The following is an 18,363-nucleotide window of genomic DNA, read 5'->3' as shown; positions in this document are numbered from 1 at the left end:
GAGGGAGGATCCAATGTTCCTGGGACAAACAGATCAGAGGGGCGGGGCCTGAGAGGGCGCAACCGCCATCTTTGTCGCGGGCACGAGGACTCCATGACAGAGACTGAGCTGAGTTGACGTTGGTTGCTGGGTATGTGTATGTATTCCCAGCCTCTGTGTGGTGCTTAGGGGTGATCAGGGCACACTTGGCATGGCTGCTAGAACAGGCCTGGCTTGTATGGTGACTTTGGGATGTCTACATGTTTTTTTTTCCATAGGAATGCATTGGGTGTCATTGTGGTCACCAAAAGTAGCTTGCAGCTTTTCTATCGCATAAAAGTTGTACTTTTATGGAAATCATTTTTTTTATTACTGTGACAACAAGGCAGTATTGACCTCTACTCTAGAACAGGGTCATGTGACTTCAATTGCACAAATATCCCATCATGCACTGCAAATCATACTAGGCTAGACTCCGACAGTGGTGCTGGAAATTGAGGCACGTGGGTATAACATGGTACTAGTGCTGGATGCTCGTATTATAGCGGTGCACTACCTGTGAGTTGTAGGGCAATGGCCTTAGGTGTCTTTGGGGGTCACCCTGTAGCCCTGCCTACCTCCAGTTTCATACAGAGCCATATAGAACAAAAGATTGTGCCATGTGTTCTCCTATGCCTCATTATACAGAGGCGCTGAGTACATCATAGGCCCCTATGAAACGTACATGTGTTCCACCATGTGGCAGTACAGTATGTCCATGGCCGCATAGTGTAGGGTCTAAGGGTGTGTGCACACGCTGCGGAATGCTCTGCGGATTTAGTAAAATCCGCAGGTAAATCCGTAAGTCAGAAGACCTGCGGATTTGCCTGCGGTTTTGCCCTGCGGTTTATCACCTCTACAATGGAGGAAATGGAAAACCGCTGCGGATTCCGCAGAAAGAATTGACATGTCATTTCTTTCTGCGGATTGAAAACCGCAGCAAAACCACGCGGAAAAATCCACACCGTCTGCACAGCGGTTTTCATTTTTCATAGGTTATAATGCTACTGTACACCGCAGCAGAAACTGCTGCAGATCCGCAGCGTGTGCAGTGCACATACCCTAAGGCCTCCACGTGCTGTCATTCAGGTATCCAAATTTTCTCATTTTAGGGAAAAATAGTTTCCCATCTTTACTTTGTGATTTCACCATTCCTCTAGTTGAGTGATTCATATAGTGACAGTGCTACTTAGGCATTGGAGCTGACCTGCAGTTCATGAGAGCGGTCACTACACTGCGTGTGGCGCTGTGGTGTTTCGGTTACTGCTTACTTGCAGAGGCTGCGGAAAACTGCTACAGCTGATCGGTGAAGGAGTCAGGTGTCCGACTCCCACCGATCTGATATTTCTGACTTGTCCTAAGGATAGGTCATCAATATCCTAGTCTTGAAATAACCCTTTAAAGCCCATCCGTAACGAGTGGGGATAGCCTGACTGTAGTAAAGCCCAGTTATTGTTTCCATTTAACATATGGACCAGAAAAGCTCCTGACGTAGACAAAACAGTCATATCCATCATCTATAGACTAATATAGGATCTGTCTAAACCCCTTCTAAAAGGACGTGTATGTATGTCCTACATCAGGTGCAAGCTGTGCTATACAGCTGCATTGTGATTTGTGAAGCCCATTATCTGTTATGGAGATCAGGACAGCAGGGTGACCTCCATAGAGGAAGCTGTAATGGCTCTATGTAGATTGGAAATGAGTTTCATACTATAATAAACGCATATTAACTGTTCACATCAGTATGTTCCCTACCTGGCACCTCCGGATGGCTTGCTGTAGTAGGCCATGCAGGTGACTGGGACAGATGGGAGCGGCAGAGGCATGCGTTTAGTTTTCGCATGTAGATTACTAGATTCCCATTAGCAGAAAGATGTACTGTACATGATCATGTATCTTCAGCCTCTCCACCTCATGCTGTAGGTGATGGTCCCATTCAGAGGCAGAGTGGTTGGATACATGGGGACTACTGCACAATGGTGTAAGCGACTCTGCGGCACCGCTGCCAGCTCTATTCATGTGAGTATATCTTACTAAGCAATGTTTAATAGGGCAAATCTCCGCTAATCTCCATGTAAGCTGGCAGTAATGAGCACATCTGTGGGATAATAGAGAGTGTGCGCGCTTATGTAAATGCTTCCATGGAGATAGTCATTATGTGCTCATCATGGCAGTCTTTAAAGCACATGTCCACATTGTTTTGCAGGAATTATAGTCCACAGTTAAAGTTCCAGGTGTGCTACATTGAGAACCCATAAATATCAGATAAGGGGTCGGTCTGACACCCAGTAACCACCCCACCGGTTCACTGTTACCAGTCAGATGTAAGCGTTCAGCAGAGTCGGGGGGGCAGCATTGCTCCATTCTCTGCTTAGTGGATTTGCAGCTGAGCACCCCAATGGCTTTCTTTTATTCTTCTAGACCAAATTATTCTGTGCAGGTTTAATCAGACAGACGTATGTCAATAAGTTGATCCGTGGGGTGAATGGACGACACACAGATGGCATCTGCATGATATCCATTTGAATCATGGATGTGTGAACAGGGGCGGACATACCCTTGTTGCAATCTGTGCATCTGCACAGGGGTCCAAGAAGGAAGGGGGCCACTACCACCTATAAGGCAGCTACTGCAGCAGACATGTTTTTGAACTGCAAAAGAAGAACCCATATATTGTTCTTTCACAGGGGCCCTCTTCCGTCTGTGTCCGCCCCTGCATGAGACTATCCAAAGGAAGAATAGTCCGGTTTGACGATGTATATTAAAATTTCTTTAATGCTTTATTTCAAAATTTTTAAAACCGGTACAGAAAATTCATCAAAAATCCATACCACTAACGCATTTCTGGTGTCACGTGCACTTCCTCTTGGTGTAGTGGAACTTGATGCTAGAAATATCTTGGTGATGTGGACTTTTTATGGATTTGCTGTACCTGTTTAGGCCTCGTTCACATGTCCGTGTTTCCAGGACTTGTGGTATTCAATTTTTTCACGAATGCCACACATACCTATTATAACCTATGGTGCTATCTATATGGACCGCGTGTCCGTGCAAAATAAATGGAGACATGTCGTTTTTTTTTCTGGTAGCACGGATGACAAGGGCCAATACAAGTCTATAGGTCCATGAGAAATGCATACAGCGAACTTGTGTTTAACATTGAAAAGTATAGGAGATGCTTTGTAATTTCTTTCTTTATCCATACTGGAAAAGCACTGATGGTATTAATGGACCCACAGATGGAAACCACTGATGACATTGGGGCAGAATGGTTAGATTATTTATTTTTAAGTAAATATAGTATATTAGGGAATTGCCCTATGAGCAATTTTCTAGTACACCAGTAAAAAAAAAATAATAATGTAATGCCATGGGGATGGTGCCTGTAGTAATGGCGACAACTCATGCGCAGCTCCTCTCCATTATGTCACGTTGGACTTTGTTTACAATATTCCACTTTTAGCCTTTTACTTAGTTCTGTGGAAATAATGCCGAATAAATGTCTCTGGAGGGACAAAGCCCTGAGGAAATTTAGGACACATCCTGTACACGTGTTGCAAGCGGCCATGTTATTAATATGCCTATCAGTGACATGGGAAATTCTCACGCATGTAATCGTAACCCCAGCTTCAGATATTGACAGATGTTGTGAATTGTGAGAACATTTACCACCCCCAAGTCTCATTTATCAAAACCGTCTACAAGAAAATCGGTCATTGTTGCCCATAGCAACCAAACAGAGTTCAGCTTTCATTTCTTAACCTGTTCTAGAAAAATGAAAGCTGAGCTATGATTGGTTGCTAGAGGCAACAAAGATGGCAACTTTGATTAATGAGGCCTAGTACATTTTTTAGAATGTTATGCATTTTATTTTGGGGGGGGGGGTATTTTGAGGTAATGCAGAGACAAAGTTCTCCTTTTGGATGGCATCTATTTATATCACTGCAGGTTCATTGAATACATAAAGGTATATTCACATGAGGCAATGTGGTGTGGCGAAAATTTAGCAGATATATAGGCACCATTGTGTTTCCGGCTTTTTAAATTTTTTGCTTTGTCTTCATTTTTTTTTCACCAAATTCATTAAAAAGTTTACAGAAATTGGCCCAAATGTATAATTTTGTATTTTTTTTGTGGTGCGTTTTCCCCTAAATTCATTAAAAATAGACTCAAATTCAGAGATGTTTATCTTTTGGCAGAGTTTAAAAGGGCTTCAAATATTTTGGCTGTCACTTGCCAACTAGACGTGCACAGTCTTGCTCACTACAAGCAAATTGAGCGAGGCCGGACACGTCTAGTCTAAATGTGGCTGGAAGCAGGGCCGGACTGGGACCAAAAAGCAGCCCTGGCACGAAAAAAATTCACCAGCCCACATACAATGAATGTCCTCACTACACACACACTACAGATACCGCGCACACACACACTACAGCTACAGCACACACACACACACACACTACAGATACCGCGCACACACACACACACACTACAGATACCGCGCACACACACACACACTACAGATACCGCACAGACAAGCATTACACACTTACATACTACAGATACCACGCACACACACACACTACAGCTACAGCACACACACACTACAGATACCGCACACACACACACTACAGCTACAGCACACACACACTACAGATACCGCACACACACACTACAGATACCCCACACACACTACAGATACCGCACACACACACACTACAGATACCGCACACACACACACACTAGATACCGCACACACACACACTACAGATACCGCGCACACACACACACTACAGATACCACACACACACACACACACACACTACAGATACCACACACACACACACACACTACAGATACCACACACACACTACAGATACTGCGCACACACACACACTACAGATACCGCGCACACACACACACACTACAGATACCACACACACACACACACACTACAGATACCGCACACACACTACAGATACCGCGCACACACACACACTACAGATACCGCGCACACACACACACTACAGATACCGCGCACACACACACTCTACAGATACCGCGCACACACACACACACTCTACAGATACCGCGCACACACACACACTCTACAGATACCGCGCACACACACACACTACAGATACCGCGCACACACACACACTACAGATACCGCGCACACACACACACACCAGATACCGCACACACACACACACTACAGATACCGCACAGACAAGCATTACACACTTACATACTACAGATACCACACACAAGTATTACTTACACACACTCTCTCTTCTGTGGTGCAGAGGAGGCTGATGTCCATATGCAGCTCCTCAGGTTCTAGTGCTCACAGCAGCTCTGTCCCCTCACCTCCCCCGATGCAGATCAGAGCAGAAGACGATGTCACCTTGCTGGCTTGAGCTGCTTCCCTAGCTCTCCCTGGAAGCACAGCACTCACAGGCAGGTACTACCTTTAATCCTGCGTGCTGCTGGCTCTCTCCACTGTTCTCTGATGCTGGTACTTTCCAGCATCAGACAGAGAGGCAGGAGTCCTGTGCGTGCTGCTGCGGCGGCCTTTTCAAACTTCTGACAAGGTCCAGTGTGCGGCGCGAGCTCTCCCGCTTGCCTGCACTGAGGAGGGCAGCAGCGGCGCACAGTCACGGACGTGGGGCACGCTCACGCACTGACGCCGGCAGATGCGGCCCTTGTCAGCGCATGCGATGAGAGGGAGCGCGCACACAGAGCCTAGTCAAAGGTTTTAAAGGGCCGGCGGCCCATTTCCTAGTTCAGAGCCACCGGCCCACCGGGAATCTGCCCGGTTCGGTATATTACCAATCCGGGCCTGGCTGGAAGTATGCAAATCGCATACTTGTAGTCATATGACAGCTTGATCTTAGCACCGAAGAATCCTGACTGTGCAGAGAGTGACTCCAACTTGAATCCCAAGTCTGGACAACCCCTTTAAGGAGATAATTAATGAATACCATAATGCGCAATGACAGCAGATTTCTGGTATCTAAACCTTAGGCAGTGATATCAGCAGCCCTATGCAGATGAGGATGGTCATGCCTAGTCCCGATGACCATTTAATGTGTATTGAATTGTCATGTCTGTTCAAGGTCCAGAGAAAGAAGGGTCAGACATGTTGGATTTCAACTTGCCTGATCCTGTTCTTTTTTCTCAAAGGACACAAACTAGCCCCATATGGGTCCAGCAGACACTTACTCCTCTATTCTTAAAGGGGTTTTCTGGTTTCAGAAGACCCCTCCCACAGATGCAGTTTGTTTAAAAAAAAAATAAAATCACCCTTCCGGTGTCCAATGCTGAATCTCTGCAGCTACTCCCTGTGTCTATTATTGATGTCAGATCAACGACTGCAGAAAATCATTGAGCTCAGCAGCTCGTGGCATCAACCTGGGCAGAGCTGCTCAGTTCAGTAATTCATTGGCTGCAACGTTGTCAACATGATGTCAAGGCTGCAGGCAATAACAGACCCAGAGAGATGCGCTGTCGACTCAGCACTGGACCCTGAAAGGGTGAGTAAAAAAAAAAACTGCAGTTGTGGTCAGGGGTTTTCCAGGAACCAGAAAACCCCTTTAAGGCTGGATTCAGACATCCGTGTTTCATCGTAAAGCGCAAACCAGCCATAGGTCTGACCTGCCTGAACTAACAGCCTCTTAGGCATTTGTTGTCTATTTATGAACCATACGGACTTCTGAATTCAACCTAATCAGACATAAACGTGCATAGGAGGGTTTGAAAAAAATAGATAAAGGCCCAAGGGACAATTAGCCGATCTAGTGTGTATGACAAGCTTGAAGAGTTGTTTCTAGATTATAAAGTTATCTCCTATTCATAGCTCAGCATTAGGACTCCTATTGATCCTAAGAACAAGGCTCTGAATTCTGAGATGCTGGACCTCCGCTCCATTCATTGTCTATGGAACTGGCAGAGAAAGCAGAGTACAGTGCTCTGCTATTTCTGGCAGATGCTCCAAATGAACCAAGCATAAGTCGAGAAGCTCTGTGATTCTGGATAGCCTACTTCTCGGAATCGGGATCTTTTTGGGATCCTAGTGGTAAAACCCCTAGAAAGAACAGCGTTATCCCTTATTCTATGGAAAAGGGAAAAAATAGATATCTATGTGGGGCACAAACAATCAGTTTCACAGCAAGCTGTAAAATGAGACCTTTTAATGGCCACTAGATGGCAGCACATGTGAAAACCAACCAAAATGATTGTAATTTTTGGAAATTGGACTAATAGTGTTGATGGCCAATAATTATAGAGGCTTCATTTAATTTAGTTTAGCTTCTGTCTCTAGAAGGCTGACAATTGGTGAAAAAAAGATTTATCGTCTCCTATGCAGGGTACACCCACCGGCTGACATAAATCATGTCAATTTTGGTTTGGGGTCAGTAGGAGGCAGACCTTGATCTGATACCAGATCCATCTTTTTTTCTTAGGTCACCTTGTTTGTGTGTTAAGAATCTTTTTGCTTTGTTTTTAAGATTCTTGTCTTCAGGGTAACAGGGTGTAACTTCTCACCGTGTTCCCAAAATACAGTGGGTACGGAAATTATTCAGACCCCTTTAAATTTTTCACTCTTTGTTTCATTGCATCCATTTGGTAAATTCAAAAAAGTTCATTTTCTTCTCATTAATGTACACTCTGCACCCCATCTTGACTGAAAAAAACAGAAATGTAGAAATTTTTGCAAATTTATTAAAAAAGAAAAACTGAAATATCACATGGTCGTAAGAATTCAGACCCTTTGCTCAGACAATCATATTTAAGTCACATGCTGTCCATTTCCTTGTGATCCTTCTTGAGATGATTCTACTCCTTCATTGGAGTCCAGCTGTGTTTATTTAAACTGATAGAACTTGATTTTTAAAGACACACACCTGTCTATATAAAGGTCCCGTTACATTTAGCGATGCACCAGCGACCCCGACAACGATACGACCCGGTCAGGATCGCTGGTGCATCGCTAAATGGTCGCTAGTGAGCTGCCAAACAGGCAGATCTCACCAGCGATGCAGCAGCGGTCGGCGGTCTTACTTACCTGTCAGACGGCAGCTCTGCTGACTACTTCCTCCCATGTCCATGGAGTCGCTTGTCGGCGCCAGCAGGAAGCCGACGACGAGAAATGGACCAGGACGATCTCGCGCGATCAACGATAGCTAGCGGGGAGGCCGGTCGGAGGTAAGTGTCACATGTAGCGAGATCGCTATCGCTATCACTGTTGTCACAAAATCGGTGACGCTTTAGCGATATCGCTAGTGATCTCGCTATGTGTGAAGGGGGCTTAAGACCTCACAGTGCATGTCAGACCAAATGAGAATCATGAGGTCAAAGGAACTGGCCAAGGAGCTCAGAGACAGAATCGTGACAAGGCACAGATCTGGCCAAGGTTACAAAAGAATTTCTGCAGTACTCAAGGTTCCTAAGAGCACAGTGGCCTCCATAACCCTTAAATGGAAGAAGTTTGAGACCACCAGAAGTCTTCCTAGACCTGGCCGTCCAGCCAAACTAAACAATCGTGGGAGAAGAGCCTTGGTGAGAGAGGTAAAGAAGAACCCCAAGATCACTGTGGCTGAAGTCCACAGATGCAGTAGGGAAATGGGAGAAAGTTTACTTTGTGGAACTATCACTGCAGCCCTCCACCAGTCAGGCCTTTATGGCAGAGTGGCCCAATGGAAGCCTCTCCTCAGTTCAAGACATATGAAAGCTCGCATAGAGTTTGCTAAGAAAAACACATGAAGGACTCCCAGACTATGAGAAATAAGATTCTCTGGTCTGATGAGACGAAGATAGAACTTTTTGGTGATAATTCTAAGCAGTCTGTGTGGAGAAAACCAGGCACTACTCATCACTTGCCCAATACAATACCAACAGTGAAACGTGGTGGTGGCAGCATCATGCTAGCATCATGCTTTGGGGGTGTTTTTCAGCTGCAGGGACAGGACGATTGGTTGCAATTAAAGGAAACATGAATGCGTCCAAGTACAGAGATATCCTGGATGAAAACCTCTTCCTGAGTGCTCTGGACCTCAGACTTGGCTGATGGTTCACATTCCAACAAGACAATGACCCTAAGCACACAGCTAAAATAACAAAGGCGTGGATTCAGAACAACTCTGTGACTATTTTTGACTGGCCCAGCCAGATCCCTTACCTAAACCCAATTGAGCATCTCTGGAGAGGTCTACCTGAAAATCGCTGTCCACCAACGTACACCATCCAACCTGACTGAACTGGAGAGGATCTGCAAGGAAGAATGGCAGAAGATCCCCAAATCCAGGTGTGAAAAACTTGTTGCATCGTTCCCAAGAAGAGTCATGGCTGTACTAGCTCAAAAGGGTGCTTCTACTCAGTACTGAGCAAATGGTCTGAATACTGATGACCATGTGATATTTCAGTTTTTCTTTTTAGTAAATTAGCAAAAATTTCTAATCTTTTTTTTCAGTTAAGATGGGGTGCAGCGTGTAGATTAATGATGAAAAATGAACTTTTTGAATTTACCAAATGGCTGCAATGAAACATAGAGTGAAAAATTTAAAGAGGTCTGAATACTTTCCGTACCCACTTTATGTGACCGAGAGAACAGTATGGTGCCGTCTACATCATACCCTCTCTGGTCTGCGAGGCAGGACCTTACGCCCTGACACTTCCAGCGTGTCTCTGGGTGGTCCCTTGCTTTTTCCATACCCCAACCCTCTCCTCAGAGTGTTACCAGGAGGAAGACGGTGGTCACTCCTCAGTGGCCCTCCCCTTCGAGTCACCACCGTCTTCTGCACCGTCTGGGTCCACGGCGGTGCGGGTAGAAGGACATTTGATTCTTTGCCAGTGACTCCCCCCCCACACACACACACACACACACACACACTCCATACCTTGGGGCTCCTGACGCCATCCTATATTGAGAAGAGGGAGCTGGGACCTCGACGACACAAGTAAAGTCCCTCCTTTCTTCCCCACAGTTAGGCTAGTTTCACATTTGCTTTTGGATGCGCAGCGGACGCTCACTGTGAAGCTCCGCCCCCTGCCGCTCCTCCGGTCAGCTCCGCCTATGGGCGCATGCCGCTGCATGCGGCCTGCGTACCCTATCTTTAGCATTGGGTACTAGGCCGTGCACAGGTATGCTTTTGCCGCCGCATGCATCCTTTTGACGGTGCGGTGATCGCACCAAAATGCAACATGTTGCATTTGGCGCATGTCGCCGCACCGTCAAAAGGACGCATGCGGCGGCAAAAGCATACCTGCGCACAGCCTGCGTACCTAATGCTAAAGATAGGATACGCAGGCCGCATGCAGCGGCTTGCTCCCATATGCGGAGCTGACCGAAAGAGGCACAGCAGGGAGCGGAGCTTCACGGCGAGTATCCGCTGCGCCTCCAAACGCAAATGTGAAGCCAGCCTTACCCTTCAAGGCAGCAAGGGAGCATCTACAGTGATTATGGATGCTCCAGCATCTTTCCCCTTTCATCGCGCGAAAAATTTACTCCCCGTCTTCTCAGGCCTCTACTTCCTCCGTACATGTCCTCCCTCGTGCATGCCAGCCAATCAGCGCGCGAGGGCTCACGTGCACACTCTCCAGCCTATTGGAGGGCTCAGCTCATCACTCTACATGGCTAACACCCGGAAAAGCACTTCCCAATTTGAAGGCAGTTGTATATCTTATATCCTTTCGGTACTGATCTTCTCAGCAAATGGGCAAAATCCCTGGCCGTCGACCCGACAGACGACCGTCTCATGATTTTTGGCTAAAACTGTTCTGTCACTTCCTGATGGCTCCTCTCTCAAGAACTCCACTGACATACAGATCGGGGCCCTTGCCAAATCCGCCTTTGAGGATTCTGGTGCCTCTCTCTGTCTCGCCTTCGCATCCACATGAGTAACCAAGTTGGTTTCCGCCTGGGCAGGGCATTTTATCAGCGGCCTCACCAGATGAACTGGCTGAGCTTGGGGACCAGATTGCCTACGTAGGTAAATATCTACTTGTTGCATCTCTTGACACCACCAGCTGTTCCGCCACTGTTACCACCAATATTGTTGCCACATGCAGAATTTTCTTGCTGAAGTCATGGAATGCAGACCTGGCATTACCAATCTTTCCTTTCCGGCATCACGACTCTTTGGGTGTAAACTGGATCAGCTCATCTTGGAAGCCAACGGTGGTAAGAGTACCTCTCTTCGCCAGCCTAAGCCTAAACTTCTGTTCACCAGAAGACATTCTCTTCAGTTTCGTCCCTTTCATAATTTCTCTTCCTCTGGAACCTCCTCCAAGCGAGATTAGTCCCCGATCCGGGAAGAGTGAATAAAGTCGTCGTTCAAGCCCACCCCATCATGGCGCTCTAACAGACGCTCTGCCAAACACTCTGGTGCCCTATCCAATAGATTCTCTTATGCATGAAAATAATTCTCTCAGGGTAGGTGGCCATCTTCTACTTTCCTGGATCTCTCCATTGTTGATGATGCCTGGGTCAGGGAAATCATCCCCACAGGTTACAAGATAGAATTCTCTTCTTTCCCATGCAGATGTTTTTTCATGTCTGCCCTCCCAGGATGACATATGGGGTCCCTGGTTTCTTCCAAGCCATCGACATACCTGTTCCCTCTCAGGAACACTTCTCATGTTTCTATTCCAATCTTTTTGTGCTTCTAAGGGCTGTATCTCAAGCTACTAAACTGGCTGGTGTGCCTTCGTCATTTCTCATTGGGATTCCTCTGCACTGTAATTGCCTTTATTGAACCTGAGGAGTTCCTATGCTCAGCCTCCACATCCCGCTCTGCTTGTTACATCAGAGGTTTCTCTGCTTCACGGTCCATGGGGAGCACTACCAGTTCACAGCTCTCACCTTCGAGATGGCCTCGGCTCCCAGAGTGTTCACGAAGGTTATTGTGACTGTCATGGCCATTTTTCATTCCAAGGGGATTGCATTCATTCTCTATCTGGACGACCTCCTGATCAAGGGTCCATTTTTCTGAGACTGTTCAGAAAGTCTTCAGGTCACCCTCGACACTCCTTCCCATCTAGGATGGGTCGTCAACACAGCAAAATTGTCTCTGGTCCCTGCCCAGCGCCTAGTTTTTTTTGGCATACTGTTCTATACCGCTCACGCAAAAGTCCTTCTTCCAAAGGAAAAGATTTCTGCACTCAGCCTGGGGTTTCATGCTCTAAGTCACTCATCCTCACGCTCTATTCCACTCTAAAGGAGAGTTCTAGGGAAGGTGATTACTGCAATGGAAGCTGTCCCTTTCGCACAATTCCATACCCAGCCCCTACAGCTGGACCTCCTGTTAGCTTGGGACAAAAGGATCTCCTCTCTGGATCACCCCTACTTCTGCCTTTTCTAGTGAGGTAGTCTCTGGCATGGTGGAATCTCTCCCCTCCGTTTGGCAGGGGAGATTATTCCTTCCTGTTCACTGGCAAGTTGTCACGACGGATGCCAGTCTCTTGGATGGTAGTTGGTCTTCCTTCATCACACAGACCAAGGTCATTGGAACGCTCAGGAATCCTCCCTTCCCATCAACCATTTGGAGATCAGAGCTATCTACCTCTCTCTTCTCCACTGGCAGGACCTTCTACTGGACCGACCAGTTCACATTCAATCCGACAATGCCACAACTGTGCATACATAAACGACCAGGGCGGGCCACGCAACAAGTCCCCCATGTCAGACGTCTCACAGATTGTAACTTGGGACAAGCGGCACGTGCCAGCAATATCAGCTGTGCATATTCCAGGCATGGACAACTGGGCGGTCCACTTCCTAAGCCGTCAGGGTCTCCCATCGGACGAGTGGTCCATCAACCCATCTGTGTTCGATCAGATCTGTCAAAGGTGGGGCACTCCCACTGTCATTCTGATGTCGCCTCTGATGAATCACAAGGTCCCTTGTTTCATGGCCAGGTCTTGCAACCCTCTGGCAGTCAGTCATGATGCCCCATTCAATTCCTGGTCTCCGTTTTGACTTCCATACTTTTTTCCACCTCTTCCTCTGATCCCCTGACTTATCAAGAAAATCAAGGAGGAGGGAGTTCCAGTCATCCTAGTTGCCCCCAGACTGGCACAGAAGAGCCTGGTACACAGAATTAATCAACCTACTCGTGGATATACCTTGAAAACTTTCAGACTGACCAGACCTACTCTCTCAGCATCCCCTATTCAACCAGAATTTTTGGTCTCTCAATTTATTGGCATGGCCGATGAGGCCGTAGTCCTGAAGGAGACAGGTTTCTCATCCTAGGTCATACAGACCATGATCAGGGCAATGAAACCTTCATCCTCAAGCATTTATCACTGGACCTGGAAGGCTCTCTTTCACTGGTGTGAGGATAGTTACACAGCACTCATGTCTTTTTCCATTCCTTTCATCCTGGTGTTCTTACAATCAGGGCTGGAGTCCAGTTTGTCCCTTAATACTTTCAAGGGTCAGGTATCCACGTTCTCAATCCTGTTTCAGCGGAATTTGGCCTCTCGTCCCCAGGTCAAGACCTTCATTCAGGATGTTGACCGCGTAGCGCCACCATATCGTCCCCCTATGGACCCGTTTGACCTTAGCTTAGTCTTGAACATTCTTCAGGGATCCCCCTTCAATCCCCATACAGGACATTGCTTCTTCTCCCCTGGAAGGTAGCCTTTTTAGTTGCAATCACTTCTATTAGATGGGTCTCCGAATAAGCAGCTCTCTTGCTTTTCTCCTTTCCTTGTCTTTCAACAGAACAAGGTGGTCTTGCGACCAGTTTCTTCATTCCTTCCTAAGGTAGTCTCCCTTTTTCACCTCAATGAGGATATTGTCCTTCCTTCCTTTTGCCCATCCTCTTGAAAACTATCTCCACAAGCTGGATGCTCTTCTTCTCAAGGACCACATCCTTCAGGCGTTCGGATGCCTTGTTTGTCATTCCTGTGGATTGTTGTAAGGGACTACCTGCCTCCAAGTCTATCACCTGCTGGATCAGTTCGACTATACTGGAGGCTTATCGAGTTAAGTATAGACCATAAGCTCATTTCTCCCATGCAGTGGGGGCCTCCTGGGCTGTTTGCCACCAGGCCTCTCCAGTCCGGGTTTGCCAGGCCACTTCCTTGTCATCTCTTCATTCTTTAGCAAGTTTATTTAGGCTACATACCTACTCCTCGGCTGATACCGACCTAGGTAGTAAAGTGTTGCAAGCGATGGTTGCCCTTTGTCCAATCTGATATGAACACTACAGTCTGTTCTCTCCCTTGGGACTGATTTAGGACATACCATTGTTAACTGTGTACTCCAATGAAAGAATAAAAAAGGATTTTTGGCACTGACCGTAAAATCACTTTGTCTAGTGTCATCAGCATACACACATGGTTACCTGTGTCCCCCAATGAAGGCTCCAAGCAAAGAAATTTTACGGTGAGTACCAAAATCCTTTTTTTAAGACTTTTTACCAACTTTTGGTGAACAATGCATGGATGCTGCAGTTTGCCACTGAATTGCCATTACACACCAGAAACATCGGTCCACACAATGACTTTCCATCTAGTATGAAATGATTAGCAGCGTGTATAACAGCTGTTTTGTAATCTACCATGTTATTAATTAACCCTTCTACAGAATTCTTTGCCCTCCGGGTCAGAGCTGGAGGTCACATAGTTCATCATTTCATAATCTCCTGTGTCCGTTAATGTACAGCTCCATTCAAGCAGGCACAGTGCTGCACACTCTGGTGCACACATCTTACACTCATCCTCTCCGCTAGAATGCACTCACATTCTTTAGCTGTCGCAAGGTCCAAAGTCCAGCGTCTGCTTTTTCTGCCCGGTTCTGTATGGAAAGGGTGGGGGGGTCGATCATCTGATCACTGTACTTTACAAAGTAGGGGGATCCAGACCTGCTTCTCACTACTCTATGCTTTTACCACCCAAATACAGGACAAGATGGCAAAACGGATCCACGCCCGGAGACTGGAGGGAGTGGATGAAAATATCTGGTGAGTCGGACACATTGGCATGTGACCACTGCATCCGTCACGAGAAGAAAAAAACACTGATTGTCCACTCTGCCAAAATTTTGAAGGCTGCAGACGATCAGTGTCTTAATTGGCTGCAGCGGTCTTGTGACATTGTTTGTGCCAGGAGACTAACAAGGGGCACATGGCTGAAAGCAGAGGCGCAGCGCTGGTCCAGGATGTAACTATAAGGGTTTTTTTATTTAATTATGCAGCGTTCTGGGGCCATTTATAAGGGGTTGTCCAGTCGTAGACAAGTTTCACTTCATAGCTCTGCCATTAATGTTAGAGTATTATAGTCTGACTTTGCTGACCTCACACTGGTTAAAATAGACTTATAGGAGTTGTCCAGGATTTGTAGATCAGTGATTGATCTTTTGGCTGGGTAATCAAAATCAGACCAGTGAGGGGTCCTCCATCTGTCACCCCCACTAATCAGCTGTATTCAATGATGAAATTATCAATATATACAGTAATTCCTGGAGAGCCCCTTTAAGCAGCACCTGTCATTTTTCCCAACAACTTCACACACGTGCACACTTGATCCAGCCGAGCGTACTTGTGTTTAAATGGAGAAGGGGAATACGCTGCCAGATACCTCTGGTAGATGCTTAATTACCAGGAGGATTGGACTTTGAAGTTAAACCTGGCCAATTACAAGAAAATGTTCGTAAAACTAGGGTTGGGATGAGGTGCAGGCAATATAGGTGGTTACCTAAGGTGCCAGTGTTTGATGAACACTTCTCTTTAGTGAAGAACAGAGGGAAATGGCAGGAGATGAAAAAAACATGTGATGGGGCACTGTGTGAAATCTATGTATTGTTGCCTAAAGGCCTGTCCCGCCATTGTATAACCCCTATAGCCGGGGAAAGGGAATGCCAGGGGAGGTTTGTGATTGTCAAAGATCTGAGCTGCGCCCATGGCTTCTCATGACTTTACCCTGATATGTCTCTTGCAGGGTGGAGTTCGTCAGCCTCGCAGATAAGTATAAAACCGTGAACCTGGGACAAGGCTTCCCCGATTTTTCGCCTCCGAGTTATGTGAGAGAAGCGTTTTCCAAAGCCATCAAAGATGAGGGCACTTTACTGAACCAGTACACCAGAGCCTTTGTGAGTATGTCAATCTGTAGCTAGAAATGACATCATCTATTCAGTCATTGCTTAAGAGATGACATCATCATGTCAGCAGTCAATGTCTAGCGATGACATAATTCATGCCTTCAAGTGCCATAAAAAATGAGGTTCTACATATTTATAAGGGAGTCCAAATTTTTCTGGTACAGATTAGGCAGCAGTTGTATGTTTCTGGGTAATTTTATAGTAATAGGCAGGCAACTCCACGGTATCGGCACACTTCTGTGTAACTCTTATCCTGTACTTGACCCCCATCCTCAACCATGTTCCTTCTCTGCAGGGACACCCTCCTTTGGTGAAGGCCCTCGCCCAGATGTTTGGACCTCTGTTTGAACAGGAACTGAATCCTATCACTAACGTGATGGTGTCTGTCGGTGCCTATGGCGCTCTTTTTTGTGCTTTTCAGGCTTTGGTGGATGAAGGAGATGAGGTATTACACTATAGTATCACCCGATAAATTATATATTAGGGATTGTTTCCCTCGGCTATATTATATAGTCTACATTTCAGAGTTTAAATTTAAATTTTTACGGTAAATATATTCTTTAAACGTGTTTGATATTGTTTTTTTTTCACATTTCCATATCACGATCTGTATAAAAAAAAAAAATCTGAACAGTTGCAACTTTCACAGTGGCCAATAGGCCTCATACTAGACTCAGATTCCTGATCTGTACAGAACACTTCAGGTGTCTCATCATCACAGACATGATTATATTGAAAGACAATACTTCTGTATACAGTAGATCCACCATTCACAACTCACCTTCTCCTCCTGTACAGTGACTGATAACACCCCTATATACAGTAGAATCATGTAATGTTAGAGTTGGAAGGGACCTCCAGAGACGTGTCCAACCCTCTGCTCAATGCAGGATTCACTAAACCATCTCAGACAGCTGTCTGTCCAGCCTTTGTTTGAAGACTTTCATTGAAGGAGAACTCACAATCTCTCGTGGCAGCCTGTTCCACTCATTGATTACCCTTAATGTCAAAAAGTTTTTTCTCTAATATCTAATCTGTATCTTCTCCCTTTCAATTTAATTCTATCGCTTCTCGTATTTCCATGTGCAAATGAGAATAATGATACTCCCTCTACACTGTGACATCCCTTCAGATATTTGTAGACAGCCATTAAGTCTCCTCCTAGCCTTTTTTTTTTTTTGCAAGCTAAACATTCCCAGATCCTTTAACCATTCCTCATAGAATATACTTTGCAGTCAGCTCACCATCCTGGTATATCTTCTCTCAACTTGCTCCAGTTTGTTGATGTATTTTAAAAATGTGGTGCCCAGAACTGGATACAGTATTCCAGATGAGGTCTGACCAAGGAGGAGTAAAGGGGCATAATTACTTGACATGATCTAGACTCTATGCCTCTCTTAATACATCCCAGAACTGTGTTTTCCCTTTTTGCTGCTGCATCATACTATTGACGCATTTGCAGTCTGTGATCTATTAGTATACCCAGGTCTTTTACACACTTGCTGTTGCTTAGTTCTATTCCTCCCATTTTGTAGATGTAAATTTATTTTTTTTGCCCAGATGTAGAATCTTGCATTTTTCCCTGTTAAATACCTTTCTTTTAGTAGCTGCCCATTGTTCAAGATTATCTAGATCCTTATGAATCCTTTCTCTGTCTTCTCTAGTGTTAACTATCTCTCCTAGCTTTTCATTGTCTGCAAATTTGATCAGTTTACCTTCAGTTTCCTTATCTAGATCATTTATAAAAAGTTTGAACAACACTGGGGCCAGGACAGAGGCTTGTGGTACTCGACTTAAAACACTTTTCCAATTAGATGTGCAACTATTTATTACTACTCTTTGAGTACAATCACTGAGCCATTTATGAATTCACATAATAGTAGCCTTGTCAATCCCATACTTGGTCATTTAAAAAAAAAAAAAAAAATGGTTAGTATGAGATACTTTATCAAATGGATATACTATATCTATCGCTTTTCCCTGATTCACCCAGTCAATGATTCCATCATAGAAGGTACATAGAAGGTAATCAGATTAGTCTGGCGTGACTTGTTGCTACAAACCCATGCTGGCTCTGGATAATTAAGGCCCCTTTACATTTAGCGATGCACCAGCGATCCCGACCACGAAACGACCCGGTCAGGATCGCTGGTGCATCACTAAATGGTCGCTAGTGAGCTGCCAAACAGGCAGATCTCACTAGCGATGCAGCAGCGGTCGGAGGTCGATACTTACCT

At 45.7% G+C, this 18,363-nt stretch overlaps 1 protein-coding gene across 6 annotated transcripts in view; it reads left to right on the top strand.

The window, feature by feature from the left end:
• The first annotated feature begins 5 nt into the window (after window positions 1-5).
• The window catches only part of KYAT1 (kynurenine aminotransferase 1), a 32,274-nt gene continuing 13,916 nt past the window's right edge, over window positions 6-18,363 (top strand). The window contains exons 1-5 of one of the 6 annotated variants that reach the window (XM_073540985.1): window positions 6-130; window positions 1,945-2,040; window positions 14,932-14,990; window positions 15,967-16,117; window positions 16,422-16,571. In XM_073540985.1, coding sequence (XP_073397086.1) covers window positions 1,948-2,040; window positions 14,932-14,990; window positions 15,967-16,117; window positions 16,422-16,571 — 453 coding nt within the window. In that variant the 5' untranslated portion in view covers window positions 6-130; window positions 1,945-1,947. Of the gene's footprint in view, window positions 137-429; window positions 483-1,944; window positions 2,041-14,711; window positions 14,991-15,966; window positions 16,118-16,421; window positions 16,572-18,363 lie in introns of those variants that run through there. The other 5 variants (XM_073540986.1, XM_073540987.1, XM_073540988.1 and 2 more) reach the window with 5 other exon arrangements.

This window comes from Dendrobates tinctorius, unplaced genomic scaffold (genome assembly GCF_039654945.1).
Source record: "Dendrobates tinctorius isolate UK_male_01 unplaced genomic scaffold, ASM3965494v1 ptg000120l, whole genome shotgun sequence".
In the NCBI taxonomy this organism is placed as follows: Eukaryota; Metazoa; Chordata; class Amphibia; order Anura; family Dendrobatidae; genus Dendrobates; species Dendrobates tinctorius.
Note: the sequence above shows the minus strand (reverse complement) of the source record. Positions and strands in the feature narration are given on the sequence as shown.